Source organism: Danio rerio, chromosome 20 (assembly GCF_052040795.2).
Source record: "Danio rerio strain M-AB ecotype USA chromosome 20, GRCz13ab, whole genome shotgun sequence".
Taxonomy (NCBI): Eukaryota; Metazoa; Chordata; class Actinopteri; order Cypriniformes; family Danionidae; genus Danio; species Danio rerio.
Window position 1 is genome coordinate 1,383,653 of NC_141040.1, and position 22,167 is coordinate 1,405,819.

Here is a 22,167-nt window from a genome sequence, read left to right on the forward strand (position 1 = left end):
GAGAAAAGTCTCGCGATAGGCGCTTACTTGCACGGCCGCCATATTGTGTGACACTATTTTGATTCTTATCTGTTGGAAGTGAAAAGGAAGAGAGAAAATAAGGGGGAGCAGAGGGGGGAAAAGCAGAAGAGCTGTCAGAAGATTTCCCGAGTCTGAGAAGCAGCGGGGCGGCGTGTGTTTCTCCCCCACCGCGGTCTGTACCCGAGCGGGCCTGGTTCTGCTGGCGGCCCGGCCCAGCACAGTTCCGCCGCGGCGTCTCGGGGGTTGCAGGCGGCCCGGGGAGCGGCGCCCAACACGGTGAGAAAAACGCTTCACTCTAGGCCTTTCGGCTGTTTACGAGATCGAGAAGGACGCCGAACAGCTCGGCTGACTGAGTCGTATTTGTTTGGCTTTCTGCTCGTCTGTAATGCCTGCTCTGATTGCTAGTGCACACACTTATAGGCTAACAACGCAATGAGAAAGTTGTAAAACTTTCCCCAGCCTGTTGCGTCCCCGCATCCGGTCTACTCTGATCGGGTTGATTCACTAACTCGTTGTTTAGATTTCTTTTAGTCTGTTGACGTCTAAATTATGCTTTACACCGTCTATGTGCTCAGTAAAGTTACTGAGCCTATTTCTGTGTGATTTTGAACAAATGTTTCAGGATAGAATGATCCTAAGTTGCAGCCTGCCATGTTAGAAAACTGAAGTTTCTTTCATGGTTGCATGATTTCTTTGCATTAACTATTGATCGATCGTCAGGGCAATGACAGGAGTAGGATTTTCTATTAGTTTTGTCGTCTGCTTCTTAAAGGAAACAACTCTTTAGGTAATCAGGCCTTTCAAAACAAATGAAAGCTCTGCCTGTCAGAAGTATAGTTGCTCTGTTTATGTCAGGCAGATCTTTCACTCGTTTCTAATTGAAACAATATGATAAAATAAAATAATATAAAAGCAATTTCTGTTATGTCTAGAATAAAAAGTCCAGCTTTCAGGACAGAATAATACACGTTTACCAGTGCCACTTAAATCTGTGACATTACACAAATGCAATGCTTCATTCCTGGATAAGATGTTTTTAATACACAGAAAGAGATTTTAAAACATGTACATTATGATAAGTGCTCCATTACAGGGCTCAACAATAAGGACTGACCGGTGGCCCAGGGCCAGCGTGAGAGACACTTGGGACAGTAGACAGCATCATTACTGGCCTGGGCCAGTGCTGCCTTGTCACTAAAGTTTAATTTGCCTCCGACTTTTTGTCAATTGCGTGCATTTTAAGTTTGTGCTTTTAAGTCTTTAAATGCTATCTTCTCTGTGATGTCGTAGATACTATATTGCTTTTCGGTTCGTCCGTGATGTTTTGAGCATGCTGTTTTTCCCCATAACCTAAGCTGCATCTCAAATGGCACACTATGCACTATTATGCACTTACTCAACAGGATAGTATATGTATGTAGTGTCGTCCCAAATGGCACACTAAAGTTTTTTTACTAAGCGGAAATTCAAACCGTTTCCCTGATGACGTTTGACGTTTTGTTTGCATAACACTAAGAATTTTGCTCATTAACTATTTATTAACTTTTGAAATGCTAGATTTACAGACGTTATTTTTGACATATTATTTAAAATATTTGGCAAAAAAAAGTCTTACCTACTTTTTTTTTTGGTAGGGCCAGTAAACATTTTTGCAGGGCAAGTAAAAATCTAAACCACTGGCCCGAATGGATCAGTAGAAAAAATCCTTAGCGTTGAACCCTGCATTATGTCTAAACTTCTTTGTAATCATATTTGTCTTGGTATGTCATATTTCAGAAGTGGTTATATGAAAGACTGCACAGGAGCAATTCCATGTAAACCTTGTAGGGCTGCACGATTCTGGCTAAAATGTGAATCAGGATTTGTTTAGCTTAAAATCAAGATCACGATTGTGTAGATGTAAAATAAAGGTTAATATGAGTAGGCTATTGTTATTATTAATTCTCAAACATATCATCACCTTGGAATTATAAGATTCCCCCTGCGTTCTGAATGATTTTGAGACATTGAGCTTCAAAGTTTTTGCAATCCATATAGCAAACAGTGTGTGTGCAATGTTTGTTTTTGTTTTTTTAAGTCTTAATGTAAACAATAAGTTGTCATTTAATACGAATATATCGATAACTCCATTTTGACAAAAAATGTCAGATAAAACCTTAAATTCTAAAGTGACGATTAGGTATGCAACGATTAACCGATTTCACTATTAACCGCGATTTAATTCGTCACGGTTAATTAATCGTAAAGGCTTCTGCATGGAAAAAAATCTGCTGCAACCTAAAGTTATGCCCACTGTGCGCTAGTTTAAAGTTCCAAGCTTGCACACCGAGGCGAATACCCATGCACACACTACATGAACTATCGCTTAAGCCTGGTTTATAGTTCTGCGTCAAGTGACCGGTGTAACCCACGGCGCATGCAACGCGCATGGCTGTGCATTTATACTTCTGCGCGCTGTCTCTGTCGGTCTGCATTAACACTTCCGAAACGCTAGTGGGCAGTAAGGTGTAAATGTTCCTCTGTGTCGAGTTTCTTTGCTGCTGTTTTGCTTTTCCTGAACACTTCCAAGATGTACAAGTGGCTCAAACTCGCTCATTTTGAGGCAGGAACCGGCGGACGTGCAGCAACTTTAACCATGAGGTAAACACAAAACAAAAGTTTCCATCTGGAGCTCCTTCAAGGGACTCCACACTTGTAAACAATCGCTCCATCAGGCTCACACCATTCACGCGGCTCTCGGTCCCACCCAGACTCGTCAGCGCTTCCAAGCCGACCAATCACAGAGCTTACGCTACGCGTCGTTGCGACGTGTAGTTACATTTTTTGAGAGTTGCACGTCAGCGACGCCGACGGCCACGGCCAAGGGCTATGCGTCAGCGCCGTAGCATACGCCGGCGTTTGACTCACAAGTATAAATCAGCCTTTAGAGTTTTAACTAAGGGCCATTCACATATTGCGTCTTTTACGCGGGCAAGTTCGTTATTTTCAATGGAGGCTTGCGCAAGCTTTCCAGACCCACCTAGTTGAAAGAACTAATAAATGTAAATGTCAAACCTGGCAAAGCAGAGTAAGTCAAGCCTGTTCATACAAGCGAGGTAACTCATGCCCAGGTCAGTTACTGTGGTCACTTACTCTATGAACCCTACCCAGTCTGGAGCAGGAGCAGTTTTCATTAGCTCTCATCTTCTCTTTCAAAGTGGAAGCGATGTTTAAATACCTTATTCATTCATGCACACTGCAGAATTGCTTTTATAATGAAGTATTTATTCATATTTCAAGTACAAATGTAGAGTTGATTGACCAGAATCTATCTTATGGCCCTATAAAATAAAGTTATATTTGTCCTTTTTTAAATGTGTTTACTTATTTGTTAATAAATTAGTTTAACATTTTAGTGGCTTCATTAAATGCAAAGATCGAAATATATATATAAAAAACAGAGATTCACTTAAAGTTAAGGTGCGGAAAAAGAAACTATTATTCAGCGTACATATTATTAGTATTACTGTAATTTGAAGTAGATTCTGCTGTACAATTCACCAATATATCACAAATGCTTTAATTTATCATGAATTTCCCCCATGAGTTGGCCTGAAGAGCTTCGAGTTTCTGTAGTCTTGAAAATGTTTGTGTTGAAATGCTGCAGACTCAGAGCATCTCCTGCAGTTCGTCTGTTTCTCTCCTCTACTGCGCAGTGTGCAGATGTAGTGCACTTAGTGGGTGATGATTGCATTGCATTTTTTTTTTATTCATAAAAAGTCAAATATATATGCTATATACCTTATTGAATATGCAGATGACTCCATAGCGCCATCTAGTGCATCTTGAGCTGTAACATTGGAGCAAGTGTTACTATGCCAGTGAGAAAGTAATTATACGGTGATCTGTTTTACAGGGATGAGATTCAGTGGAGATGTTAAAATTTGTTTTAAAACTATTGTACAACATCCATCCATCCATCCATCCATCCATCCATCCATGTCTATCTATCTATCTATCTATCTATCTATCTATCTATCTATCTATCTGTCTATCTATCTGTCTATCTGTCTGTCTATCTGTCTGTCTGTCCGTCTGTCGTCTGTCCGTCTGTCCGTCTGTCCATCCATTTATCTATCTATCTACCATTTTTAACATGTTGTCAGAGACATTTTATTTTTATATTTTATATTTTATTCTTTTAGGACAATAGTTTCAAGCAGTAAAGGACTATCCCCATCAAAAGCGACTGGTCTGCGCACGATTCAACAAACATTTGAAAAGCAAATAACTTCTGCACCTTCATCCAGGCATGCCGTGCTTCTTATACTGAATCTTATACCGGCCAATGCCTACTCAGTTTTACTCTAATGTTACGCAAACACAACTGATGCAACTAATCAAGATGTTCAAGACTACAAGTGTGAGTTGGAGCTGCTGAGGCCCTCCCATTAATAGACTTTAAAACCATTGATCTAAGCCGTGGTCACACTGCCTTTGTACATTTTTTGTGCCTTAAACTGTCTTGTAATTCCTTTAAAACGCATGCAAATGATTTCTTGATTGCAGATCCTGGAGGGCCGGTGTCCTGTAGATTTTAGCTCCTACTTGCCTCAACACACCTGCAAGGATGTTTCTAGAAAGTTCTAGTAAGAGCTTGATTAGCTAGCCCAGGTGTGTCTAATTGGGGTTAGAACTAAACTTTGCATGACACCGGCCCTCCAGGACTGAGTTTGGACAGCCCTGATTTAGTTACTCAATAACTTCCATTTAAATCTTTTTACATTTGTACAATACAAAATGAGCGCAAGTCCCAACATCTCATTATATTAAGCAGTTATAATTGTGCTGTGTCAATGCTGGATTTGAGCTTTATTAAATGCGCACGGCAAGGATTATCGTCTTCATTTGCCTGTGATCTGCCTGAGAATCATACAAATGGAGATGAAGTGCATTAAGCAATCAGTGTCTTTACCACTCCTTTACTCCAGGCTTCAGAAGGCAGCGTTAACTGCATGTTGAAACAGCACCAGTAATGACTTAAAAATGCTGTCAGGGCAGATGAGACTTTTATTAGGTTTTTCGGCTTTGTCATGGTTTATTCGCCTGATTTATCGAAAGAAAAGTTTAAATGCAACTGTTGATTTTATGTTTTGCATTAATGAAACTGTTGTCCATTAACTTGCTTAATTAGCCTAGTTAAGCTTTTAAACTGTACTTTATTCTTAAGCTCAACCACAACTTAAGAAATCAGGCATTATGTCTGATTTCATGGCAAGTAATGGTAAAATCTCAAAAGAGGTCGTGCAAATTATGAAAACGTCAACCTGCAGTCTTGACACGCTCCCCACATCATTCTTCAAATCTGTGTTTGGCTGTTTAGAAATGGATCTCCTAAAAGTAGTAAATGCTTCACTTGTTTGGACAGACATGTGTGTAAGTATAGTGTATATACTGTCGTATTGGGCTGATATAAACACACACAGTCCTTTTTTTCAAATTTAACGACATATAAACGGTGGACTAATTGGAGCGGCTTTCAGATCGACCGCAACTTTACGTAGGAGTGCAATCTCCCCGCCCACCAATATTGATTGACAGCTGCGCGCATTAACATGTCTCCATAGTAACGCATATACTCATATCGACAAGACAGGACGAGCGCAAAGCAACCGGGAATAAAAGGTCTGTACAGTTCGCTAGGATCAACAATCATCATCAGACGTGATCAAGAGTGAGTTTTACAAGTTTAACATGTTTTAAAACGTGTGCACGTGTGTAATGAAGTACAGCCATTCACTTCATCACCACAGCCTCGTGTGTCTCTCTGTGTGTGTCTGCGTCTCTACCTATATGTGTGTGTGTGTTTGCGCTACTTGTCTGTGCTATGTGTGTGTGTCTGCCTGCGTCTCTACGCTATGTATGTGCGTGTGTGTCTGCGCTACTTGTCTGTGCTATGTGTGTGTGTCTGCCTGCGTCTCTACGCTATGTATGTGCGTGTGTGTCTGCGCTACTTGTCTGTGCTATGTGTGTGTGTGTCTGTCTGCGTCTCTACGCTATGTATGTGTGTGTGTGTCTGCGCTACTTGTCTGTGCTATGTGTGTGTGTGTCTGCCTGCGTCTCTACGCTATGTATGCGTGTGTGTGTCTGCGCTACTTGTCTGTGCTATGTGTGTGTGTGTCTGCTTGCGTCTCTACGCTATGTATCCGTGTGTGTGTCTGCGCTACTTGTCTGTGCTATGTGTGTGTGTGTCTGTCTGCGTCTCTACGTTATGTATGTGTGTGTGTGTCTGCGCTACTTGTCTGTGCTATGTGTGTGTGTGTCTGCCTGCGTCTCTACGCTATGTATGCGTGTGTGTGTCTGCGCTACTTGTCTGTGCTATGTGTGTGTGTGTCTGCCTGCGTCTCTACGCTATGTATGTGCGTGTGTGCCTTGCTACGTGTCTGTGCTATGTGATGTGTGTGTGTCTGCGCTGTGTGTGCGTGAACTCATTGTTGCAACTCCACAAAAAAACGCATCTAATACTGATTGGTAAAGTTCTTACTGTAGAATTTCTCACAAACGTTACGTAGGATCTGCTTCCTGAGACAGCCGAGGGCATGTTGAGGCATGCTGTCTGGCACGTGGGATCGGTGGGCGGGGATGACTCGCCTTAAAGGCCCAGTCAAGTGTGCCGCAAGCCTGCGTTTGAGTGAAGGTCTCGGCCGTTAGATCGCCCCCTGGGGGCTGGCTGCAGTACAAGTCATAAAGCCCGCCTCCTCCGTGTTAATGAAGGAGACTTGAGCCCAAATAAAAAAAAATATTACACTTGCAATAAAATGTCCCGAAAGATGGTTCTGGTGGATTAAGGCACTGGTTATTGTGCTGAAATAGGTGCAGATCTTCATTTTTGTAAACAGTTTGTTTTTAGCAGTAATTTAATGCTGGGCGTGTCATTGTGATTGACAGCTGTGATTGACAGTTTCTCAAAGCAGCGCGTCTGAGCTTCGGCAGGAGACTGAAGTAGACTGAAATGTTGTTATTCGATTTCTGTGTTATTTTACCATGACAAAATGAGTTCAGCAGTAAACTATAGTTTCTGACATACATGATCCTGGTGGAACACTGTTTATTTGCTAAGTTCAGGGCTTTTTTCAGGCTTTATTAGTTTGCTGATACACGCCTAACCACCCAGATAGCAAAACACAGTTCCGGCTAGATTCTCGCCTGCCGGAGACTTATCTCTTAGAGCTCAGACTGACTAATGTTACCTCTGCTGGACCTACTCCGGATGCCTAGACTCACTACCCAATTCCAGCCCGAGTCAATCGAGCCAGATGCGGCGGCTGAGCGAGCCGGCGCTGCCGCATGCGAGCCGGAATCAGCCCGCGACGCCGCGAGTAAGTTATGCGCTGCGGTGTGGAGCTGGCGCGATTGAATATATAAAACCCTCATATTTGTTAACGTTATTACATCCATTTGTGTTGATATGACAGCAAACGCATGCTGAAGTTCGGGGGGCGTAGTTGATTTTACATAAAGCGTTTGATTGGAAGCTCGACGCCGCTCATTTTCGCGGCTCCTCCTCTGGCTCCATCAGACAGTCCTTCTGCGCATGTCAAGGCTCCAATTTCAGCAGTCTTTTGCGACAGTTTGTGCCCGTCAAGCAGGCGTTTTGCCCTCAAGGCGTTCAATGGGAAAAAGGGCTGTCGCGTCGTCCATATTTTTTACAGTCATTGGGCCCAGTGCAAAAAAACAGCAACAACCCTTTCCCAGCTATAATACAGACACTTCAGACAGCTATCATAAATACTCTAATGTGAGTTTTGAGCTGAAACTTTACAGACACTTTCTGGGGACACAAAAGACTTATATTAAATATGAAAAAAGGGGTAACCTATGTGCCCTTTAAACTCCTGCAGCCAGGGGGCGCTGGTCACAGACTCGCCTTCCTCCTCCAGTGGATGACTGTCTCTCTGTAGCTGTGTATGCGTGTGTGTGTGAGTCCAACAGGTGTCCTTGACAGGGAGCAGGAATTTCAGAGTGTCTCCTTATCTTGCTCTCCAGGAGAAGTTGTTTTTCTTGAAAACACAGGGGAGCCGAAAGAGTAGAAAAGTACTTCAACCTTGGGTCAATATCTGCAAATTTCACAGATATTTAATGTCCGTCACTCGTCTCCAGATCTGGCTAAATGTTGTTGCAAAGCTGCTAGTTTCACCTCGATATTTTCCAATTTGTGGTCTAGGACCATTGTCTGAGTATTAGCGAGCCTACCCATCAGCCTGTTGGGGTTTTGAGCAGCAGTGAGCGCTTTCATCAGTCGTCGATACCTCAGGGCCCTGCATAAGCCCATCAGCAGAAACCCTGTTTTTCTAAAGAGTTTCATTGACATTACTGTTTTTCCCTTCTCGTTCTTCTTTTTTTCCAGAAGATGCTATGATAGTGTGAGCGCATGTGCTGTGGTCAAGTCCGTTCGGTTTTGGCATTTGACGAATGGCACAGGGAAACCAGCAGATTGACAACCAGGTTCTGCACCACCTGCGGCAAAAGTTTCCAGAAGTACCAGAGGACGTGGTGTGTGAGTGTGTCCTACAGGTGAGAGCTGCTCTGCACAAACTCTGGCTGGATGAGGGCCTCTTTCGTGATGTTAGTGGCTGTTTTTGCCTTATTGACTTTTATTATAATGACCGTTTTTTGATTTCAAAGCAAGGTTATTATAGTTAACGAAAACGAACGAAAAAACGAAAACTAAAGTGATTGTCGTTAACTGATTTAAAATAAAAACGAGAAACTTCAAACAAAAATCGGAAACTGCATTGTGTACATAAAAAACTGGGTTAAACTTACTAAAATTGTAGCAAAAACCTCCTTCGTTTTCGTATTTGTAAATGTATTTAATAAATAATCTTACTGTAAGCTGTTTAAAAGTAAATCTAATTCAAAATCAGAACATTAGGTGTTGTGTACAGGGTGGACTGTATACAGTTTATACTGAAGGTCAACTATGTTTATATACCGTGTCCTTTTTAAAAAGGTGATGTCTGTGTGTATAATATGTGCATGGTCATTGTTAAATACAACTAAATAAAGGGAGAGGGCATCCTGGACAAAGCCAGCGTGTCCCCTAGGGTTGGGCGATGTCGACCAATTTGGCATCGTACGATGTCTAATGTGAAACATCGCGATGGACGATGGCATCGTCATCATGTGATTACCGGGGGGTGTGGGGTAGGGGGTTTGATAGAGTGCGCGCGACGTGCTCTGAAGAGCGAGGAGGGATCCGGGGGTGCGAAGGGTGCGTGACTTATTTGAGGACCGGGAGGGAAATGTGTGATTTCCAGGGTATTATCACTCGTTTGCGGGCATTATGAGTCCCGCGAATGCATAGAGACTCTTGGGATGTTTTAATATTACGTTTAACAACTATAGTGAGACGACTATAAACTGTACAACGTGCACTGCTCTCTGTCATGACAGTGTGCAGCATGCAGTGGGTGTGTGTATGTATATATGTGTGTGTGGTCACGTGATCTGCGTTTTCAGCGGACAGAGGGCTGTTCAGAAATGCTAGGTAAAACAGGATGTGGATCATTTTCGTTCTAAAATACCAAGACGTATTACCGTACGTTCACACCGAAAGCGGCAAGAGCGTCAAAGTAGCCGGAAATCATTCATTTTCAATGAGAGCCGGCGGCGATAAGCGGCGAGGAGTAGCGGCGAGCGCATATTCGCCGATGTGGGCGTCGAGAAAAGTTGAAATCAAGTCAACTTTATGGTAATGAGCTATGAAGCGGTTCGGCGGCAAGCAAACAGAATGAAGACGTCCACCGCTTGAGAGGAGTTCAGAGAACACAGACCTGTGAACTTTGGTTCCGACCACAGTTGTTCTGAAGGGTTTGATGATTGCGGTCGCCAGATTTCCAATTATTTACAATGTTTTCTTACATGAACATGCATTAAATAAGTTACTGGCGAGTTACTGATGTGCATTAATGTTATATAAATCTATATTAAAAAAGAAACAGAGAAAAAGACATGCACAGGGCTTAAGTGGTGCTGGTATTAACTGTCTTTAAGGTATTAAAAAAGGTAGTAAAAGCTATTAAATTTAACTTAAGAAGCTCACTCTGAAAGATCTCTCTCTCTCTTCTTTCCTCAGAACAAGAGTGATTTGGCTGCGTGCTGTGAGTATCTGACCAAGGTGAGCCCTCGTTTCCTGTACAGTGAAGGCAGCCAGAGTTTGACAGATCTCCGCAATCACATGACCCAGCTCAACCTTGGCGTCTCCCAGAATACCCATGGTGCAGTGCAGCGAGATGCAGTCGGGATGAACGGCAGCCGGACTCTCGCCCCCAGTGTGAGCGACGGGCCCCTAAATGTGCCGTCCGCCCTGTCGGAGTTCTACCAGCCTGAAACGCCCTCTGTGCCTACACACACGCCCGCCAGCCTTAGCATGGAGTCCACCCGCAAGCCACAGCCTCCTCAGCACCTGGGCCTGTACCAGGTTGGGGGCAAAGGTCACGCGCCACCTCAAGCCCCACGCTTCAACCCCATCACGGTAACGCTGGCGCCCAACACCGGCCGAAATACTCCTACCTCCCTGCACATTCACGGAGGGCCTCAGTCGGGTCTGAACAGTCCCAACTCCATCTATATTCGGCCCTACGTGACACAGCCAGGCTCGACCCGTCAGGTGCAATGCCGAGCGCAGTACAGCCCCACATCCCAGCCCGCGCAGCAGATCTACCAGATCACCCATCCTGCAGCACCGCAGAGCTCCTGGAGCCAGCACCAAACCTCTCATGTCTACATGCCTATCAGCTCACCCACCAACACACAGGCACCCTCCATACCCTCCGCGGTGGCCTCCCAGGCCGTCTCCTCATCGCCTCTGCCCTCGTCCGGCTCCTCCTTCAGCCAGTATAACATCCAGAACATCTCCACTGGCCCCCGCAAGAACCAGATAGAGATAAAGCTGGAGTCTCCCCAGAGGGGTTCAGGTTCATCCTCGCTCCTGCGCTCCAGCTCCGCCCCACGCTCCGCCTGCAGCTCCACCTCTTCTTCCTGCCCCTCCTCCTGCACCTCTCTGGCTTCAAGTTCCGGGTCTTCCACACCCATCTCCATCGGCGGCGCGGGCCTCAGCCGCAGCCAGCCCACCGTCTACATCTCTCCGTCTCCACCCACTGCTGCTACCGCCCCGTCGGAAGACTGCGCCCTTGTCCCCAACACCCCTCGCTCGCAGCCGAAGATCTACTTTTCTGCAAACACCTCTGCGGATGACGGAGGGGGCAGGAACCCGCCTACAGTCTACATCTCTGCTAATCCCGCGCTGCAGGGTCCCGCTGGCCTGCGGGCTTTGGGAAGCCAGATGAGCATGGGTCCTGCGTATATACACCACCACCCGCCCAAATCCCGTCCCTCCGTTGGAGCTGGAGGCACGGCCACATCGCCTCGGGTGGTTGTAACGCAGCCCAACACCAAATACACCTTTAAAATCACTGTGTCCCCCAATAAACCCCCATCAGTGTCTCCTGGAGTGGTGTCGCCAACGTTTGAGCCGAACAACATGCTTAGCCTGCCTGCCGATCACCACTATGCAGAGCCGGAGATAAGCCAGCCGGACCCGATGCGGGACAAAGCCGTGGAGCCCCGCAGACTCAGCATGGGTGCTGACGACGCTGCATACACACAAGGTACGACTTTCTGCAGCTTCAGTTAGGGTTGTGTACTGAAACCCGGTGCCATTATAGCACCGATACCTTTGTAATCGGTATGTACCGGATCAAATTAGCATATGAATTTCGGTGCCTAATTTCGGTGCCACTGGTGCTGCGACAAGGACGGAAGAAACATCAATGGGTGCAACAAAGGCTCATATAGGTACGCGTTGTCACACCATCTCTAAACATTTAATTATAAACAATTTGAGGAATACGGACAGCCGATGTCAGGCGTTTGTTCGTGTTGCTTAGGGAACGCACACAGTACAGCGCATTCGGTGAGCGAGAGCGACTCTCTTCAGATCAACACGCATGATCGCGTTCATCAAGTTTGCTTAAACGAAGAGTTCTAAAGCGTATTTTACTAGCAAGGATTCTGACACGGCAACGTGAAGCAGACGCTTTACAAAACTTGTGTGTAGGGGTGGACACGTCAAGCTTAATGACACATTTGAGGGTGCAAAGGCAGATGTCTCTGACATCATCTGACACTTTCAATCCTGTCTACTGCCCCGAGCATCTTTCACGCTGGTCCTGAGCCACTAGGCAGTCCTTATTGTTGAGCCCTGTGTGTTATATAAAATATTAGTCTATACAAATAGACTATATAAAATATATAAGAACTATTTTTTTTTTTTGTTGCCCTTTTTGCCTTTATTAGATAGGACAGTATTAGATAGGACAGTAAGCGAAGTGGGAGAAAGAGAGGGGGGTAGGGTTGGGAAATGTCCTCGAGCCGGGATTCGAACTCGGGACGCCCTGACATGCTACTGCTTCATATGTCGGCACGCTAACCACTTGGCTATTGCGCTGACATAAGAACTATTTTATGTTAAACCTTTTAATTTAATTAGGTAATTACATACACAAATATAAATAGACAGATAGAACCCTTAAAGGATGTTCAAGGACGTTTAACGTTCTGTTTGTAAAGGCTAAATGCAAATAAAAAGTGAACATTAATTTTTTTTTGTACTTTTTTTTTTTAATTAACAAAAAAGTTATAAGAGCCTGGAGGTATTAAAGTCTTTGCAGACATTTGTAGACATCCATCGCGTGCGTTCTTGCCAGTTTTTTCTCTGTGTTTTTAATATTGTTCATATCGAAATTATATCGTATTGACCAAAATTAAGAAATATGTCATATCAATTTTTGCCATATCGCCCAGCCCTAGACAGAACTAAACTAAACCACCAAGGATCATTCAAAGCTTCAGTTTTAAAAGCTTACTCAGCAGATGATCATATATAGATATTTATCTACCATCATTTACATCCTGTTTTCCACAGTCCAGTCCTTATCCGACTGTTCATGTATACGATTTCAAAACATCACATTGTGGAAGCTGCATTAGCATGTTTGTACTGTGTGTGAGCCAAGTGTACATAAACGCTGCACTTGTCTTGTGTATTTGTCCAGCTTTGCTAGTGCATCAGAGAGCCCGAATGGAGCGATTGTGGCATGAGTTAGAGCTGAAGAAGAGAAAGCTGGAGCAGCTAAAAGAAGAGGTGAATGAGATGGAGAGTGATCTGACCAGGAGACGACTGCAGCGTTCCAATGCTTTCTGTCAGATCCCATCTGTGAGTTTCTGCTCCTTTTCTGCACTCCCAACACTTCTGACTTTCTGAAGGGTTCAGATACTGGATTTGGCACAAATAAATGGTGCTTTGCTAAACTGGTTATATGTTATATATACAGTTGAAAGCAGAAGTTTATACGCTGTATAAAAAGGCTCATAACCATTTAAAAGAAGTCAGATGTTAATGTGACTAAACTCTTACTCTTAAAGGTAAGTCAGGATGATCACATGTGTTTCTGTTCTGCTTAACAGCAGAATAACGAGAGAGATATTGTTTGAGAAGTTGTTATAACTCTTGTTGGAAGTCAAGTTTACACACAATCAGATTATTCTGCCTCTGGAAAAGCTCAGGTGATGATGTCGAGGTTTTGGAGGTTTCTGATTGGCTAATTGACAACATTTGAGTTAATGTGAGGCACAACTGTAGAATAGTATTGAAGGAAAAGCTCAAACACACTGCTTCCTTGTGTGACAACATGGGGAAATCAACAAGCCAGAATCAACACAAAACCAGATTACAATTAGCTGAATGACACTGGGAATAGACTGATGTTTGGAGACATGTCCTGTGCTCTGATGGAGCTAAGATTGAACTGTTTGGCCATAATGAGCAGTGTTACATCTAGAGGACAAAGGGGAAATCAACAAGCCTAGAACACCATCCCAACTGTGCAGTATGGGGGCGGCAGCATCATGTTGTGGGGCTGTTTTGCTGCAGGAGGGACTGGTCCACTTCACAGCATAGATGGCATCATGAAGAAAGAACATTATGGAGAAATACTGAAGCAACATCTCAACACATCAGCCAGGACATTAAAACTTGACCACAAATGGGTCCAAACAGACCATGACCCTAAGCATACTGCCAAACTAGTTCAAATGTGCTTTAAGGACTACAGAGTGAATGTTTTGGAGTGGCCATCACAAAGCCCTGATCTCAATCCTATAGAGAATTCATGGGCAGAGTTGAGAAAGCTTGTGTGAGCAAGACAGCCAACAAATCTGACTCAGTTACAGCAATTCTGTCAGGAGGAATGGGCCAAAATTCCTGCAAACTATTGTGAGAAGCTTGTGGAAGGAGACCCAAAACACTTGACCAAAGTTATACAGTTTAAAAGCAAAGCTAAAAAACACCAAGCAAATGTGTGTAAACTTTTGATTGTCTAGAAATTAATAAAGAATGATCTCATTATTCTGGCATTTAGCAAATGTAAATCATTTAGGTAATCCTAACAGACCTAAAATAGTAAACATTTAGTATTATTTGCCATCAGACATTTTAAAAAATGGTTATGTTCCCATACTTAGTGTTTGTAAACTTCTGGTTTCAACTGTTTGTTTATATATATATATATATATATATATATATATATATATATATATATATATATATATATATATATATATATATATATATATATATATATATATGGGTGATAAACCTATTCATTGAAAATGAAAACTTTAATGAAATAGATTTCAATAATACAAATTTTACTACTCCCTCTAGCCCACAGGTGTCAAACTCAGTTCCTGGAGGGCCGCAGCTCTGCACAGTTTAGTTCCAACCCTAATTAAACACACCTGATCAATCTAATTGAGTCCTTCAGGCTTGTTTGAAACCTACAGGTAAGTGTGTTGGAGCAGGGTTGGAACTAAACTGTGCAGGGCTTCGGCCCTCCAGGAATTGAGTTTGACACCCCTGCTCTAGACCTATTTTTGACCGTCTCTGCCTTCTGAATAATAGTACATAATGAACGCTTCATTTATCATCTTTTTCATGTGTTTACCAAGTAAAACATTTGCATGACATGTCTGTTTTCTTTAGTATTTGTGATTTCAGTATTAAAAACACATTTAGTGTCTGCCTCTGTGTTCTGGTTAACTCTGTTAGATCGGTTATCAAAAGGCAGAACAATCTGAAAAGCCATGTCACTTCCTGTGGCTGGTAATTCTGGAAGGCGTTGAGGCAATAGTGGGTTAATTATGTGTCGACTCTGTTACTGTGAGATTTCAGTCAATTCATATGCATTTTCGTCATATTACTGTTTTTAATGAAGTGGAGTCTAGTTTGAGGAGCTAAAGCACAGAATGATGGAAAATGTCAACTCTTTTACCCTCATCTCTGTTACTGTGACAGTTTTGAAAGTGTTTTTTGCTGTGGTAAATCAAGGTTTTGAAGATGTAATCTAATTATGTGACCAGTGCATCAGAATTGCCTTGAGTCTGCATTAGGAATGGTTATTGCGCTTGGAATAAAACTATTTGAATCTGTTTGTCCTTGCATGAATTGATCTGTACCTTCTTTATGTAGATCAGTGTGACTTCATGCTGGACTTGATGAGTAACAAGCAACAGGCAGACAAATAATGATCTTGTTGCATATTTGAGTCATTGCACCAAATGTTTGTTTATTTTCAGATTGAGGAGATGCAGCAGTTGAGGTGTAAAAACAGGCTTCTACAGATTGATATTGACTGTTTAACCAAAGAGATTGACCTTCTTCAGACACGAGGTGAGTACCATGCTGATTGGGGGCCAAGCAGCAAAGCTGCGAAGGCACTTATTCTTCTTCTTCTCCACCTCCTCCTCTTCGTCTTCCTCTGCGATTTGAATGGCAGCCTACATAGGTGATCTTCAATCTGCAGTCTACTGCATTTCCTGCAGTTCCCGGATGTGATGTCGACTTTTAACAGTCGAATTTGAGCCACTGAATTTATGGAAACTGAAATAAAATGAACTGAAATTGCCTTTTATATATTATAAATCATATTTTTTAGTATATGATATTTACATTGAATATATTGAATATACAAGTATTCAATATTTTGTAAGTGAAATCTGGAATTTGAATATGAATTATTGAATTTATAAGTATGAAAACGTGTTTGAAATATTGTTAGCTGAATTATTGACAGCTTAAATAAACAGCTGTGTTAAATTTCAGGACCTAAAAATACAAACCCTGCAAATCAAGTCGTTAAAATGCAAGCATTTGTTAATTCGGTGCATTGTTTTATTCAGTTTGTGCTATTCAACAAGCTTTTTAATTCAAGACTTTTGGCATTGATTTTGTGCCTTCGTTCATTCTGCCTCTGGACTGCTTTGCTCTTTCAGCCTGTGGTCTGCTTGGCCCCATTATTGCTGCTTGCAGCTACACTTTACCTTGAAATTATTTAAGAAACGTACTGTGTGTGTGGCTGAAGCCATCAAACCTGGTTTCAGAACGGCTCTCAGCACGTTAAAAATAAACAACAAACAGTGCAAAGGTGGGCATTAGTAGAGAAAAGGCTCAATCGTTCAAATTAAAAAACCATCAAAACTTTTATACAACAAAGTGAGTGTATGTTATGTTTTGTGAACAACATTGGGGGGACGATTTTGGAAAAGAATCTAATAAGGTTTCATCCATCATTAATATTCAGTTACAGTTAAAATATTATTACTATTTTAAATATATCCAAATAATTTAATAATAATTATTATAATAATAATAATTTGATTTAATAATAATAATAAACAGAGCACGGAAATGTTCACAGTATTTCTGATAATATTTTTTCTTCTGGAGAAAGTCTTATTTGTTTTATTTCAGCTAGAATAAAAGCAGTTTTTAATTTTTTAAACACCATTTTAAGGTCAATATTATTAGCCCCTTTAAGCAATATATTTTTTCGATAACCTAGAGCAAACCATCGTTATACAATAACTTGCCTAATTACTCTAACCTGCCTAGTTACCCTAATTACCCTAGTTAAGCCTTTAAATGTCACTTTAAGTCGAATACTAGCATCTTGAAGAATATCTAGTCTAATATTATTTACTGTCATCATGACAAAGATAAAATAAATTAGTTATTAGAGATGAGTTATTAACACTGTTATGATGAGAAATGTGTTGAAGAAATCTGCTCTCCGTTAATCAGAAACTAGGGAAAAATAAAAAGGGGGCTAATAATACTGACTTCAACTGTATATATATATTTAATTAAGGAATGATGAAATCATGCCACTACTTTACCTCAGCAGTAATTAATTTTAGAAATATGTTGTACTGTCAAAAATGAAGACTACAGTCAAACACCACACTCAGCCTCTAGATGGCGCTGTTCGCTCATGTAGTGCTGTCTGCATTTATCAACATGTAAGAGGAGTTTTAGAAAACAGGATTGTGCAGTTGTTTTTGCAGTACACTTTATTCCATTTCTTTTAAATCATCAAATAGTCCTAAAATAGTTTGCTCGGTTTTCTTGAGTATGTTGGTTTGCCTGGTGAAGTGTGTGGCCTGTGCTGCAGCTGCATCAAAAATATTTACAGTCTGAGCTCATTCACATGTGTGCCACCTACTGGACATTTTTAAAGACTGCAGCAGTTTGTCCTTTAACTCAGGGTACCTGCAGGGTCTTAAAAAGTCTTAAATCTACTAAAATGTTGTGCTGTAGGTCTGAAATCTTTTTTTTGTAACAGGTCTTAGTTTTCCGTTCTTTATGTATAACTACCCGATCTGGCCATTAACTCCCATACAATCTCAATTAATCTTTTAACCTTTTAATTATTTCCTTACTGTGGCATTTGCTTTAAAGTTCTCTCTTTATTCACTGCTGAGGATACTGACCTGACTGACCTATATTTTTATTATTAAATTATTTTTATTGTACACTGAAGTAATTTACAGCTGTTTTGCTCTATTCTTGTTATAGATTATAGAGTTTGTGAATAGGTGTATTTGAAAATTGCAAAAAAATTATATAAACAAAAATTATTATTATTGCATTATTAAATGCATTACATTTTTTATTAATTTTTGATAGGGTAAGTGAAAATCTTTATTAACTGGTATGTTCGAAAAAAAAAAATACTGAGCATTTAACCCTGTATAAGTCTAAAATTGAATTCATAATGGGCTTAAAAATGTCTTGAATGTAACTTGGTGAAAGCTGCAGAAACCCTGAAACTTTTCTTCCTTGCCTGTTTGATGTGTTTTAGCAGTGTGTAGTTTTTCAGTAATTGTTGACGGTTTGTTCTCCACACCTTTAGGACCAGACTTTAATCCCATTGCCATTCACAATTTTTACGACAACCTTGGTTTTTTGGGTCCTGTACCTCCAAAACCCCTTAAAGGTCCTACAAAAGCAGGTAAGATCCGGAGAAACACTTTACCCTGGCTCTGTTTTACGCCTGTAGCATAGTCCTGACATCTCTGCTTCTGCAGTAATGTTTTCTGTCATTTCTCCACCTTCTCATGCTCCGTTTGTTTCTCTGTCCTGCTCTCTCTGTTTTCCATCCGTGTGTCGTGTTGTGGGGCTCTTCAGCTGCAGATCACACAGGTTCTCTAGACAGGAGAGGCCGCAGAATAAATGTGAGCTCAAAGTTAAAGAGAGACCCGTCTCTGCCTCCTGTACCTCCTCCTGCCGCCGCTGTGCCCACGGGTGGGTCCTTTTCTGGCTTTCTGCTCCGCCATCCTTCTCACTTCTAACTCTGCTTCCTAACTGTAGCTGAGGGCACGATTATTAACCCTTCTGAGAAATATTTATTCTTTTTCAAAATGTTTCAATGGAGCAAGGACATTCTCACAGTGTTTGCATTAATATTTAATCTTTTGGAAAAAGTCTTAGGATGCTTTCACACCTATACTTTTGCTACACCTGCCTCCTTTGCCCAGTTAGCGCCAATTCTTAAGGGTACATTTTAAAGCCCTTCCCCCTAACCCTAAGTTGTGAGGGCCAAGGGGAAGGGGTACAAAAATAGAATTGGAATTAGGCCTTAATTTCCTGTTTGGTGTGAACCCAGCATAAGTATGGACATATGGACTGTCATTGTAACTGTCATTGAGGTTGTTATGACTCTTGTTGAAAGTCAAGTTTACACACAATCAGATTATTCTGCCTCTGGAAAAGCTCAGATGATGATGTCGAGGTTTTGGAGGTTTCTGATTGGCTAATTGACAACATTTGAGTTAATGTGAGGCACAACTGTAGAATAGTATTGAAGGAAAAGCTCAAACACACTGCTTCCTTGTGTGACAACATGGGAAAATCAACAAGCCAGAATCAACACAAAACCAGTTTACCATTAGCTGAATGACACTGGGAATAGACTGATGTGTGGAGACATGTCCTGTGCTCTGATGGAACTCAGATTGAACTGTTTGGCCATAATGAGCAGTGTTACATGTGGAGGACAAAGGGGAAATCAACAAGCCTAGAACACCATCCCAACTGTGCAGTATGGGGGCGGCAGCATCATGTTGTGGGGCTGTTTTGCTGCAGGAGGAACTGGTCCACTTCACAGCATAGATGGCATCATGAAGACAGAACATTATGGAGAAATACTGAAGCAACATCTCAATGCATCAGCCAGGACATTACAACTTGGCCACAAATGGATCTTCCAGACAGACCATGACCCTCAGCATACTGCCAAACTAGTTCAAATATGCTTTAAGTACATTAGAGTGAATGTTTTGGAGTGGCCATCACAAAGCCCTGATCTCAATCCTATAGAGAATGTGTGGGCAGAGTTGAAAAATCTTGTGCGAGCAAGACAGCCTACAAGTCTGACTCAGTTACAGCAATTCTGTCAGGAGGAATGGGCCAAAATTCCTGCAAACTATTGAGAGAAGCTTGTGGAAGGAGACCCAAAACACTTGACCAAAGTTTAAAAGCAAAGCTAAAAATATACCAAGGAAATGTGTGTAAACTTTTGACTGACTAGAAATGATTAAACAATTCTCTCATTATTTTGGCATTTAGAAAATGTAAATCATTTAGGTAATCCTAACAGACCTAAAATAGTAAACGCTTAGTATCATTTACCATCAGAAATTTGTGGCCGTTTTAGCTCAGGTTTTGTAAATTGTACAGGAAGATCAGCCAATGTTGAGTCAGTGCACGTTGTTTGTTCACCATATCCTGAATCATGTGTGCCGTGTTTTCTGTCAGAGGTGAGCCGGACGGATGCGGGTGTGCGTGTGCTGTCAGAGCCCGAGGAGGACGATGGCGTTCAGTGGAGCTGCACCGCCTGCACCTTCCTCAACCACCCCGCCCTCAACCGATGTGAAGAGTGTGAATTCCCACGCAATTTCTGAGCCACACACACACGACACACAGCACGTGTAAACGTGGAGACTGCCACCGTTTGGCCTCCGCCAGGACTCATCTGCTGGAGGCTTTCTGTCTAAAGCTTCGTCTTTCCCTTCTCACAGTGTCATTGTGTGTGTGTGTGTGTGTGTGTGTGTGTGTGTGTGTGTGTGTGTGTGTGTGTGTGTGTGTGTAGACTGGATGATGTTTACAGCTCTTTTGTCTCTGTATAGAATGTGTGTGTGTGTGTGTGTGTTTGTGTGTGTGTGTGTGTGTGTGTGTGTGTGTGTGTGTGTGTGTAAGATCAAGGGAAAGTTAACCTGTAAAGAGGCTGATATTAACATGTTTATTACGTCCACACACACACACACACGGTTTACATGTGTGTGCGCGCGCGTACGGATGCCAGTGTGCCTTATTCATGGGAACGGACGGTGACTGTTTTTCTGACTTTGTTCCCAAAGGATGATAGGCGGAATCTGCTAAACTCAGTTATTTTGTTTGCTAAAAAAAAAAAAAAAGGACAGAAAAAAGTGCATGCGTTAGATGTACAGTTTCAAAAGGCAACACAGAATTTACTGTACATAGTTTTAGAGTGAGCTCCTCCATGGCCATTTTATCTCTGGAGATTTCACATGTATGTCCTGTAAGTATAGCGTTATAGACATCATTTATTTCTCTGTTTTTCGTTTCTGTCAAGTCAGTATGGATTCCCATCGTCAGCTTTCTTGAGAACTTTAAAGGGATGTGCAAGTGCAAGCGGCGAAATGCTCTGCACCGTATCAGCGTACGAGCTGCACATGCAGCAAAACAGATCTAGATTTTATTAATAAGGTACTTGACCTCAGAGCGGTCAAAGGACTTCGCAGGAAACCCATCAAAGCCCTCGATATCAAATGCTTTCCTTTGTGACAACTGGAATGTAGGTTTACTATTAGGAGAGTTTATACCCTTGTGCCAAACATCTTTCCTTGCTATGCATTGATGAAGCTTCTTCAGAGTATTTGCAGTCATGTGGGCTTAAGAGAAAAGACTTGGATGAAAACACGCTCAGTGCTCGCTAGCCTTTGTGGCTCAGGTTTTATAAATTGCCACAAAACACAGGAAGAGCCGACGAAACCTTTCTCCATGTGCCTTTGTTACGGTTATATGTGGTACACGCACAGTGCCTTCGCTTGCGCACGGATTGAAACGGATCCTCGGAAGTGTTTTGTAAGTTTAAAAGTTTATCGAGCGAAAGCTCTATTGCAGAAAAGCAATGTCTCATCGTTCATCCTCACAGGAGTGCGAATGCATAACGTGTGCATTGACCAGTTGAATGAGGCTGTTATTTATAAAAGAAACAAATACACCTTCTCCACATGCTGGTTTCTGAAGGCTGGAGGTTTACTCGGTCTGCTTTTCTGTTTTCGTCTTTCTGTGCTGGTTTCACTAACTCTGCAACAACCCAAAGAAACCATTAAATCTGTTTTTAAAAGAAAACCAGGAGAGACGTCTTTTGGAGATTCGGTCTTTTTGTTTTGGTAATCTTAGCTGGGAAAACTCATAAGTTATTTGTAAAATTAAGGATGATTATAGTATAAATAATAATTAAAACACAAAACATGAATGTTTCCTTTGCTGGATTTTTTTTTTAAATATTCAGATTCAATTAGGATAAGGGTGTCCTGCTGATCTTAGCTCCAACTTCAACACACCTGCCTGGAGGTTTCTACAGGGTGGGCCATTTATTTGGATGCACCTTAATAAAATGGGAATGGTTGGTGATATTAACGTCCTGTTTGTGGCACATTAGTATATGTGCAAACTGG

At 42.0% G+C, this 22,167-nt stretch overlaps 1 protein-coding gene and 1 long non-coding RNA gene across 2 annotated transcripts; one reads left to right on the forward strand and one right to left on the reverse strand.

The window, feature by feature from the left end:
* The first annotated feature begins 21 nt into the window (after window positions 1-21).
* tab2 (TGF-beta activated kinase 1 (MAP3K7) binding protein 2) lies at window positions 22-21,966 on the forward strand. Its single transcript, NM_001316693.3, is given in 7 exon segments — window positions 22-297; window positions 8,408-8,574; window positions 10,139-11,672; window positions 13,119-13,279; window positions 15,700-15,793; window positions 18,315-18,413; window positions 20,219-21,966. Coding segments are annotated over 6 exon segments (2,136 nt in total). The 5' UTR covers window positions 22-297; window positions 8,408-8,472; the 3' UTR covers window positions 20,365-21,966.
* On the reverse strand, window positions 57-5,627 carry LOC147839001 (uncharacterized). Its single transcript, XR_015518144.1, has 2 exons — window positions 3,710-5,627; window positions 57-3,495 (listed from the first exon to the last, which is right to left on the reverse strand). It is a non-coding gene; the product is annotated as an uncharacterized LOC147839001 (long non-coding RNA).
* Window positions 21,967-22,167: the final 201 nt, after the last annotated feature.